The 12138-nt window shown below is 42.7% G+C and overlaps 1 protein-coding gene across 1 annotated transcript; it reads right to left on the bottom strand.

Annotated features, from left to right (window-relative positions):
- Positions 1 to 780: 780 nt before the first annotated feature.
- Positions 781 to 11851, bottom strand: LOC119159930 (glutathione S-transferase 4). The gene is made up of 5 exons (XM_037412725.2): positions 11670 to 11851; positions 10094 to 10152; positions 8402 to 8543; positions 6699 to 6869; positions 781 to 988 (listed from the first exon to the last, which is right to left on the bottom strand). The coding sequence occupies exons 1-5, from the start codon at positions 11808 to 11810 to the stop codon at positions 851 to 853; spliced, it is 651 nt and encodes a 216-aa protein (XP_037268622.2). The 5' UTR covers positions 11811 to 11851; the 3' UTR covers positions 781 to 850.
- Between the last annotated feature and the right edge of the window lie 287 nt (positions 11852 to 12138).

Here is a 12138-nt window from a genome sequence, read left to right as displayed (position 1 = left end):
TTTCCGAGTTACATATCAGACACTGGTGGCCTCTCTAACCCATGGGAGAACCTAATTAGCGTTAATTTGGCAGCGCCTGTGAAAAAAACATACCGTATTAGAAGAGTACAGCAAGTACAGCACGAACACTAAGCAACAAAAATGGACGATAGCGGTAGGAAAATTTACAATGACAACCAGCACTGTTATTCTGCATATCGCTATCATCAATATTTATTGTTTGCCGATTGCACCGTGACATTTTGGTAGGGCATATTTTTTTATTAGGCGCATGTCAGGCTTGTCATTATTTCTTATTGAGTTGCTTTGGTCTTCAGGATTACACTTGAAGTTAATGCCCATTTTGCGTGCTTTCTTTTTGTGTGTATTTTCAGTTCAATTTTTTGCACACTCCTGCAATATGTGATCAGGAATGCACAAACCAGCTCAAGCAACAGTTTTACAGCACCTTACATACAACTCAACTGCACTTTTGTCGAGAAATAACCATTCTTCATTATACTTCCTTTTCCTTTCTAAGCACAACATATTTTACATTTTATTGCAGGGCCCCGCCGCGTTGGTGTTGTGGATAAGTTCTTGGCTGCTGACCCGTAGGTCGCGGGATCAAATCCCGGCTGCGGTGGTTGCATTTCCGATGAAGGCGGAAATGTCGGCCCGTGTGCTCATATTTGAGTGCGCGTTAAAGAACCCCAGTTGGTCGAAATTTCTGGAGCCCTCCACTACGGCATCTCTCATAAACATAAGGTAGTTTTGGATGGTAAACTCCACATATTAATCAAACCATCAATCAATTTTATTGCAGTGGGCTTTCAAGATGATTCATTCTCATGGTTTCAAGCATAGCGGCTCACTTCGCCTTAAGCCAGTGCTCTTGCATGGCAGCGAGGACTGGCTTGTAGATGTCATCGTAACCAGTAATTTCGGGCAAAACACGCTCGTAGTAACTGCACAACTTGGAATACTTGGCCTTGTCGACGAAGCCCATCTGAAAGGAGAAGACAGTTTTAGGAACGAAGTTACACTTCCGTGTTTGGTGCAGTAAAAATTGGTTATACGCAAGAAGCCTGTGAGGTCTCTTGCTCAATGTCCTTTAAGAGGGAGGGCGTTGCAATCCTGCCACTAGTTCCACATCGAAAATGAATTTTTGTTTTGCACGCCACATTAAGGCACGAAAAGAGGTTACAGTTGATCTAGCTTTTGCTTTAACGCGCGGCAAGGAGAAGTCGAAGCGCGCAGATGGTGCGCTCACTTGTTACTTTTCATAAAAACTGCCACTGTACCGTGGGGCCGAACACCCAACTTTTACATCAATTGAAACATTAAAGACGGCTTTCGCCTGTGCGTCGTCTGAAGCGAATGAATAAGAGACCCTGTGAGTTCCTATGTTTCTTATTTCCTTATTTTCTCAGTTTTGTAATTGAACACGATAAGTAGTCAAGCGATAGCTCTTTTGAAGAAATTGAATCTTAAAATGTGCCTAGCCTATAAATATCTTACCAAATATTTGGTACTAAATCTGGTAGATAATAGGTTGAATGCAAAGCAAGACCCCCCCCCCCTGTACCTTCTAAACATGTGTAATTCGACTCTTTCAATAAATACATTGGGCTCTCGTTAGAAATGTTTGCTAAATGTGCAGTGTCGCTAAAGTAGCGGCCTATTCGTCCGGGAATGCATCTCCACTTGAACTACGTTTATCCCTCAAGCAGCTTAAAACAGATGTTTTAAATAATACAAAATAAGTCAGAGAATGTTGTTTATTCACAAATCATTTGCCTACTTGCCTGGCTTCCAGACAGCCAGCTAGCTGGGCAATTATCGATGGCGAAATTCTCGACGTGCTCTGATGTATGCTAGCTACACCACCTGATACTCCACACTTGTATACTTAAAGTTTGCATTATGCACGTGTAGGTAGCAGAGGGTGGCATACCAGCCATACCCCCTTCCTCCTCAGAATTTCTTTGGCAATGCGCTGAGGCACTCGCCCACTTCTGCTGGCGCAGGGCGAAATGGCCGAGCACCCAAATGCACTCGCCCACTTCTCCCCCGTCGCGAAAAAAAAATCTGCCCACATGCCCCTAAATTTCACTGTCATGCTAATGAAGTTTGTGAGGCCCTTGTCACGCATGTTCTTTCAGTATTACAAGAGCCAGTTTAATTTTTCAGAGCCTTCATTCTGTGGCAGTGCTCAATGATAGCGGTGAGTTAGTGCACGAGTGGTTTGTGCACACAGCGTGCGCAAAATGTAAACCGAAAAAAGTGCAAGGTGGAGCAATATGCCAGCTTACGTTGGTTCATGTAAAAAGATCTTTCCCATACCTCATAATTGTGTGTCATTTAGGAAGGAGATTTTGGCTCAGGGTTGAGAATCACACCAATATTTATCCCCAGAACAATTGAAATCCGATACCGAAATACGAGTTCTTATTTCACGTATATGTTTCAACACATGATATCCGCAAGCGATGCCTCATGAATTAGATTTTAGATAGCAGTGATGTCTGTGCAGACCATGTATTAACAAAATATCAAATAATGTTGAAGGATGCCACTCCTATGCAGGCCTTGCAGCTATGAAAAGTTTGCCGGGCCGCTATAGCCTCACGTCCGCGGATTTGTGACATCCAAGAGTAGGTCTGCTGATAATAAGGCTTCAAGTAGCTTTAGACAAACACTTTTCGAATGCACTTCTTCTGAACTTCGGCGAGTCTTAGCGAGTTCCACGGAGAATAGTTTTTTACGTAAATACACAATTACGGCAAGTACCAATGGTTATATCAGGGACATATTGGAACAATTTTACCAAAGAATGCATGAAACGTTTGCTTGTGTTACAAAACTGTTCACATCGAATGGTGAAACAACAGGAACTATTAACATGCCCATCATTACCTAAGCAGGCTAGTAGAATATCGTTATTCTTGAAGGCACTGTTTCTCTATCATTTTCTAATCGAAAGAAGCATCAGCAGAGACTCCGCTCAAGAGCATGTCACCACTGATGTAACTGTGCAAGTGTACATATGTTATTTTTTATGACACCTAAAACGCTACGAGTGATTTATACGAATCTACTGCAAATATATGCAGGACGCCTGATTATGTAATTACACAGAGGAGAGCTTCTTGACTGCAAGGTCTTTTTATTGCACTCGCAATTATATGGGCACTCTCAGCTAGATTTCGCCGCTGGCATCGACATGGGCGTCGATGTCATGCACCGTATATGCATGCGTATCTATATATACGATAACACACGAAAAAATACCAGAAAAAGACTATGGTGCGCGGAATCAAACGTGGGACGTCCGCGTTGTGTATGTGAAGCGTTAACCGCTGAGCCACCGAGGAATACCTCCAACATTGAAACGGAAAGCTATACATGTCTACCACTTAGCGCTGTTGGCGGGCATCTCGGGGAGAACTATCGTTTTTTCAGCATTATCAGCAAGATGGCGCAGTGAGCGCGTGGCGGTTCTCATCTCTCACACATACCTTGGCCCACGTAGAGAATAAGGGGTTGTACGCTCAATCACGCGCCCTTTTTTGCAGTGGGGAGAATCATGCAACTTTGCTAGCCTTTGGGTATCGTCGGAACAATTCTGTTGTAGATATCGGGCGCTCAAAGGTCGCTGCAATCGTTGCATGGCCTTCGTTTGTGAATAGGCACGCTTTTCAGACACAATAAAGTTACAACTGAAACACTTATTTGCATTTATATGTACCTGTGAGTACGTTTCGTGCGTCATTTGAGTGCGGGAAACGCCAGGCATGTTTCGATCTGCTTGCCATTCTGCGCGTGACCTTCCAAATTGTTGCTATCGCGTTCATTGCTTCACCTTTGCGACAAAACTGTCACTTTTTTCTTGAAGGAGAATGTGTTGTTCTTGACTTCTCTGTTCAGCACATCAACCATGGTATATAGTTTTTACCACCTAAAATGCAGTGTGCCAAAATATTTTACCTGCACACAATAACACATGTGCAAACTACTACCCTGACGCAGCTGTTTAAAGAAAGCCGAAAATGTTATGATGGCAGCGCATTAGAGTAGAGAAGAGAATAGATGATTATAATGATGATGATGACGCTTATTAGAATATTGGCACCTACCCACCCAGGGGGATCATCGAGAGTCAGGCGGATCATACATGCTAGATTCATGAATAATATTAGGTGAGAGGTAAATTTTTAGAGATGATTTTTAAAGTATTGATAATTATAAGTTATTGTGATTTTAAGTAGCACTACCATGCTGAGAATTATGATCACGGTATTTTTCTTCCAAGTTTGTAAGACAGCTTTAATTACTAAATTCTGATTTCGTGTCCCCCCCCCCTGAACCTGAACCTATACAGAGCTGGTCAGGCAATATCACCCCTCTGCGCACTCTGCGGAGAAATGAAATCAATCGAACTTTTTTTTTGTATTGTCGCCAATACGCTGTACGTATGAAAAGGCTTCTAGTTATTCCATTTCTAAAAATAGGCGTTACACGGACGGCAGAAACTGCCCTAGGCTTTGGTGCCTCAGTTTTGGGACGTTGCCACAGGGATGCTTTCAATGCCGTTTGCGATTATAGTCAGGCATCCAAACGCTAAACCTTCGTGATATTCAATCAAATTCCTAATATGTATTACCCACGAAAATTCTAAATGGTGAGGTGAAGTAAACGCAGCTGAGGGTAATCACAACACCTGAAATCTCAAAATTTCTCAACTTGACTTTGCAAATTTTTTGTTTACTCTCGTTTTATGGGGCTTTTCTTACATTAGTCATATTATAATACAAATTCATTCCACATAGTCTTAATGCTCACAGAAAACATGCACTACGCTTTCTTGACCGATCCTCCTGAGTGGGCGTGAGCCATAAGTCCAGAGAAACAAACAAACAAACAAACAAAGAAGTACCTATCTATGTTGTTTTACATCGTCGTTGTGTTGCGGGCGTTGTTAAATAAAGATCCATGCATACCAACTCGTTCAAGCTTCCATTATTATGCACGAACATACACTGAGCATTGTAGGTAGTACATTGATGTGATATATAACACGCGGCAGCATTTCAAGTTCAAGCCGATCACTGAGGTGACAATGATACGTAAGGGAATGTTTACGAATATGATTCGGCTACGATAAAGCCACGCTCGTCATACAAAGCCAGCAGTTGCGGTGCTTACACGTGCAAGCTGCTGTGCAATAAAACTGAATCACAGCAGTGGCTACAAACAAATACACTTCGACATGTAGCCTACTTCCCCATTTGGGCATCTCTGCAAAGCGACGCACGCCGCTGTCACTGTTACCTTAAATTGAACTCTTTCTTCTTAATGATCACGTTTCTCTCCGACAATGTCAAGCTAACGAGAGGTATTAGCCTTCATCGAATCCGAGACATAACAAAAAATCGCAGCATATCCACAGAGTGGATGATGATGAGTGGGGCGAAGCGTCCATCAGTACGTCCGTGCATTCGTCCGTTCGTTCGTTCGTGCTTCCGTCTATCCGCGCTTCTATTTGCTGGTCCTTGCGTGCGTACGCCCGTCCGTGTGTTCATTCGTCCTTACGTGCGTCCATACGTCCGCCTATTTGTTTGTTCTTCCTTCTGTTCATAAGCCCGTGCGTCCGTCTGAGATGCCGTCCGTCCAGCCGTCTGTGCGTCAGACACACAGACGACAGACTGACGCGGCCAGCAGATGATTCACGCTTTGCCGATAATACCTTCCGAAGATCCACCCTGCTCACCATCAAGAACTTCGTGACTATGCTGTCAGGTGGTTACTACATACATGCATACATACAGATGGAAACTGACCCACGCGTCAAGAAGCTTCGCTTCTAAAATTGATGAGAGTTCCTGTGCCAAGATAACGGCATTATGATAATGCTCGCTGTTTTTCAGGGTCACGGAATAATTTGGAGCATGTTTCAATCCCCGATGCATAACCAAATTAAAAGGGCCCTGGAACACTTTTTCCGCATAGTCAGAAAACGCTGCCGATTGGTAGTAGAGGCTCCCGACAACAAAGGAGCCATATATTATAGCACAGCACGTGGCCCGATATTCCCAATAAATTATCATAGTCAGCTAAAAATTGATTTCTCCTCTTCTTTCGACAAATCATGCTACATACCCAAAAATTACACGTAGCAAGCTAATCTATCAGCCATTGGCTGACTTGAACATGGCGTGCTCGCTTGTTACAGAGATCACCGCAAGAGGCCGCTACTTCTCCACGCGCGCGTGCGCGATCCCACTGAGAAAGTCGCGCATTCGAAAGAAAAACTGCTCAAGGTCACGATGCGTGCCTGACGTTTTTCTGTGGCCCTGTCATTCCTTCCTGCTTAACTTCTAGCGCTTTCATTGGGATAAGAGAAGAAAGAGTACGATTTCAGCATGTGACATACCTTTGTAACTCCACTCGCACTGGACGGATTCTTAAAATTTTGTGAAATTGAATTCGTGAGGCAATAGGCTCTTCCAGTGTATTCATTACATGATTACTTGAAAAAGTGTTTCAAGGCCCCTTTAGAGTAGGTAAGTTTGTTTCAACGTTCATATTTTTACATTAACCGCCGAAATAGAGTGTACATTACCTAAATTTAAGCTCACTTAGGTGACGCCATAGCAATTAGGCAACTACTCCGGGCCATTCATTGAGCACACAAGCAAGCGTCAAATCTTGATTACCTCGAATATCCCAACCATGCTTGAAAACAGGCAGATATCAGCCAGCGTGAACTGGTCGCCCACAGCGAACTTCCCGTCGCCTATGAGGTTCTCGAATCCCTTGAGCACATTTTCTTCAAACGAAGCCACTTCCTCGCTGGTTGGCTTTCTCTTCTCACTCATAAGGGGTCGCTGCAAAACAATTTCAATTTCACTTTACTCTGCCCATCTTACAACAAATTAGAAAGTGTTGAAGTGAAAACCTTCCCACATTCCCAGAAATTGGGGACATTTGAACATAGTGCCATCTCTCAGGAGGAATAACTGCCATAACTGCGTGCCCTAACTGAATGGGAAGTACGTGACAAAAATTATATCAGAGTACTGGTAGGAGGCCATCGCGGGTTGCAAACTGAAAGACCAGTTCAAGGTCGTTTCGAGGGATTGTGAGAGAGCAAAGAGGCATGACCTCCCGGCTCCGGCATCAGATTAGCCGAGAGCAAGCCAGGGGTCCTCTATACTGGCTTGCCTCATCAGGGCATAAATAAGTCTCTAGTCTGTCTGTGTGTCTGTCTCAAAAAAGCTAGTTACGAAACACGGCTCCGGATTATATGTAGCCACACCCAATGATACATTTGGATAAAACTACAGTATTGCACTGTAGAGTGCGTGGCTTTTCAAGTGCGACTTTGTAACTTTGTCAAGCTGTTTCAATGAGTCATTGCTGTATATAACTGGAAGTCGTTTTTATAACACCTTTTTTTGATCAGATAATACATTTTGCCTGTTTTCTGTTACGTTACGGCAGGCCACCGCTATGGCCATCAAGAGGTGGTGCTACGGGCAGATGTGCCTTAACCCTCGTTATGAGCACAGCCTCAAACATCTATTAGCCAAATGTTGGCATGAACGAAGGAGGCGAGCTTATACACTTCAAAATGGATTTAGGCACACAACTAAATTATCAATGAACACTAAAGTAGAGATGTTTACTAGAAAATCAGCTTAAGACAGGTTACCTAACGACATGAAGGGACGTTCTAAGCGCGAGCAACAAAAGCAATAGAAATTAGTGGGGGCATAGCTGTTGATTATAGATAGAAGGGCGCAATCATTCAAGCGTAAGGGAGTTATTTGACCAAAACAACTGCCTGGTTTCAAGGGTGTTAAACACTGTCGCACGCTCTCTTCGCTTTGTTGTAGTCTTCTTTTAGCTGCTTTTTCTAGGTACTGTATCTCTTCCCTATTACACAAAACGAAGTCAAGAACGTGACATTATTATTTCCTCGCCATGTTTCGTGTCATACCCGAGTGCTTTACACTTAGCTAAAATCACAGCATTTAACATATCGGTGTTTTCGCGCGCCCAATTGAACAGAATCACTTTTGATCAAACTAACAATCTATGCCGCCCTGATTTATTTATTTTTATGAGCCAACCTTATTACCATTGGTACATTTTTCATATCTTCTATCGAAAAGCATCCGCATCTTTTCTCAATGAAGAAATGTCCATTATTTGTACATAGTAAAAGTGGTCCTGTATTTTCTCTGTTGCAAAACATCCACTGTGATAGCAAGGTGTCGGAAATGAGAAAATAACGAAGGCATCAAATTCTAAGTGCGAGAACTGTAGCGCGAAAAATTTTCGAACGAGAATGATAATAAAGAAAGGACCAACTATGGGCAAAGATCAAGAAGGGCGCAGCAAAACGGGTACTCACGAAAAAGGCCATCTTGTGTGGTTGGATTGTAGCCGTAACAGCGGCGAGTACCTGGTCAATACGAGTGCGGCGCTTCACACATTCTGGATACAGTTCAGACTTGGGGGCGTACTTACGCAGCAAGTAATAAGCTATGGCTGTGCTAGAGGATCAGACAGAAAAAGATATAAGTAAGTACCAGCTCATTCGACCTCAAAGACTGCGCAATCTCGAAACGACAGCACCACCTCTACTGCTGCACAATTAAATCAAGCCGCAACAGCACCGGCAAACTCAGAGATGACTGTAAAGAGAAATATCTCCACAGAGGAATGGCCTATTCTTCCAAGTCGTCCGGTGACCATGCAATGTTAGAAGACCACGCCCACTCAAGGGTCGTCACCATCTGCTGACGACAAACTTAAGAGAGATGGCAAAGTCACAAATATATGCTTCGTTCGCTCATTTATGCCATCCGAAAGATCCTGGACGATGTCTGCTCAAAGCGCTCTTAAAGTACTGGATGCCTTAAGACTAGTACTTGAATCGCTCGAATAAAAATATTGCTAACGATCGCTATCATTTCTGAGAAGTCAAGGAAGAATCCATCATTCAGCGGAAGGCCAGTGGACTAAAACCACGTGTTTTCGGACTTTCGTCAGTTTGTGCGCATCAACATTTTTGAAGTCCTCAGCTTTTGTAAGCCCAACGCGTGTGCGTAATCTCCTCTCTCTCTCCCTTTTTCTATTTTCAAACTCCCTCAAACCTATCCCCAGTGTAGGGTATACCATACCGGTCATCTCAGACTGGTTACCACGCCTGTCTTTACTTTCCTTTCTGTTCCACCTCCCTGAAAATTTTCAGTGTAAACAGAGACGCCGTACATAGGGGGGGGGGGAAGGGGCATATGCTTTAAGCTTTTGATAAAACATCACGCTTATACACCAGGAGAATTTTCGATTCATCGTCCGCAAAACCACTAATGCTTAAGATACAAAAAATAACGTTGCATTTGAGTAAACTGGCGGATAATCATGGTTAAATTCATCTGCTCCCCTGGTGTGCAATTTGTGACCTTTCTCTAGCACCTGACTAGCTTACATCTGATAGCTTCCAATATCAACTTGTGCAGTCGTGATACCTGAAATACTAACAAGACGAAGTTTTAAAGCTTTCTGGTGAGAAATTGCTGTGTATTGCCTTCCTCCAAGGTTAATTTTTGCATTGCTTCTTTATTGACTTCTGGTTATATATAAATGCACTCTAGTTTTTGGCTAAAAAGTCGTAAATTTTTTTTCCCTCGTCACATGCGCAGATATCAGGATGTTATTCAATATACCGAATGGCAAATCGTGATGGAATGCTTTAAGAATACGCAGAATGGTAAAAGCGACTAGTCCCCTGACTTAAGGTAGAATCACGTGAAATGAAATATACAAGTATGTTCCCATTAGCCATACTGTACGTGCTCTTTTGCCGGGAGCCCTTCCAAAGTGCGCATCTTTATGCTGCAACATTAAAGCTAATGCTAACCTACACGCTGACTCCTAAACTGGACAAGAACTCCCGATGTTTAGGACACCTTTCGAACCCGCATCTACTATTCAAAATTTTTTAATATACTGCAGATGCATTACAGTTCAAGACTTTTAGGTACGTACAATTCGTGCGCATTTTGCGACCTATTGGAAAATTATTCGAACGAATACTTACCTTTCGTAAACAATAAATCCTGAATCATCGAGAGTGGGAACCTTGTGAAACGGGTTTATCTGTTAAAGACAAGCATCGTTGGTCTAATTGTATAATGCACTTACACTTTCATATGTATAGGGTTGTAAGCTGAAGCGCACTCTGCGATCGAAATTGTTATTCTTGCGTTAGAATTCAGCCGAAGTATATCGAAGAAAACTGCAACTGGTTCTTGGTAATTCAGTCACTTTTACAGGTCAATCTCTGACAATATGTTTTTAAACCCAAAAGCTTCTGGCTGCCGTTTAGGCAGTGACCTTTTCCTACACTAACTGAATCCAATGAAGTTATTTCTCCCTTTTTTTATGACAACAAGTAATAGTGTACCTGAGAAGATACGTACAGGATAAATTTCATAATAAACGAAAGTACCCTTCCCGGGGCCCTCCACTACGGCTTCTTTCATAATCATATCGTGGTTTTGGGACGTTCAACTCAAGCACACAATCAAAAAATCAATCATCATCAAGAAGAAATTACCCAGATTCTCATCACAATGCAAAACGTGAGGTTACCGTCTAATGGGGAAATAAGCTGTTATTTACAAACATAATGCTATATCTCTCAATGAACGCTCTTTTTTCTTGTTGGAAATTACTGTGGAAGTTGACTAGCTCCACTTTTTTTAATTACAAGTTAAGCATGAATACGCATAGCAAGCATTTGTACGCATTGTCTGGCGTTGATAGTGAGGTCTCAACTTTTTGTGTATTGTGTTCTCAAAGGCAAAAAAACATGGATTGCGAGATAAACCTGTTAGATGTTTGAAAAAAAAAACTAGAATGTATGGTTTTAAATATCTCCTGTTTTAGGCGCCCAAACCACGCTAAAATATGCCACAAGCTGTTTAGGAGGATCCGGAAATTTCCACTGTTGACTGTTTTATATAGAATAGCACACATGCATAACAATTGCATAGTACACAGGCATAGTATTGGGCGTGCACCAAAACGAAACCTCCATGGCCTCTATCTATCGTGCAACTTTTGGAAAAGCGGCCTTTCACCGTAAGCACAGTATTCCCGAGGCAAACGAGATTCAATCACAGCTTGACAATATTAAACTATTTTGAAAATAAAGTACTAACACAGCATTTTTCTTGAGAGAAATTGATTAGCGTTAGTATTATGTGGGGAAAAAATATTTCAAAGTTTTATCGCAGTAATAGGAAGAATTGCCCGAGAATACCTAGCGTCAGGCACTGCGATAACACGCAAATGCTGTCATAGCTCATGACGCTTTAAGATGATCCTTCAAAGCAAAATACTGATGCTTATAACGTGCTTACGCACTGCACTTCATACAAGCGTACTTAAGAACAGGTTCTGTCTACATAAAATACTTCACTCTTAAAAACTTCATGACAAAATATTCCAACCAATCGTCGCGCGCTGATATCACTAGCAAAGCGTCAATCGGTAAGCACACTTTCGAAGGAAATGTTTTGTGAATTCAACCCCAGAGGCACATGCGGATGCGGGTTCATGGCCGACGCAGTTTGTTTTCAGTTACCACAGGGTGGTACCATCTTGCCTACCTTAAGGTATTCTGCTGTGAGGTGCTCCTTTTTCAAGAAATCGAGGTTCTTGAGCTGAAGCTCTACGCCGAGCTTTTTGGCCAGGGTACGGACGAAGGCGCAGGGAGGGCTGCCGACGATGCTGTACAGCGTGATGGGCATGGCGAATGGAGTGGTAAAGAGTTGCTTTGCAACGACGAACCTGGAACAAACAAAGCTGACCCGACAGTGACTGTTCTAGTGAGTGCCCTTTTAAAGGGCTTGCGATTTCCGGCGACAGTACAAAATCTGTCAGCCTCGATTTCCTGCCGAACCTCAGCTGGCTCTAACAGGTCGCATATGAAAGGAAATGTAGAAATAAAAGATAAACCTAGCGATGTAGGGTGTGTACGCGTGCAGAGAACGTGCTTATGTTCTATTTATTTGCAAGCTAATATCGCATCCTATTGGCACGGTGCGTTCGCATACACACAAAATATCAAATAAATAA

Source organism: Rhipicephalus microplus, chromosome 3 (assembly GCF_043290135.1).
Source record: "Rhipicephalus microplus isolate Deutch F79 chromosome 3, USDA_Rmic, whole genome shotgun sequence".
Taxonomy (NCBI): domain Eukaryota; kingdom Metazoa; phylum Arthropoda; class Arachnida; order Ixodida; family Ixodidae; genus Rhipicephalus; species Rhipicephalus microplus.
The sequence above is the reverse complement of the archived record's forward strand: the minus strand, read 5'-3'. Positions and strand labels throughout refer to the sequence as shown.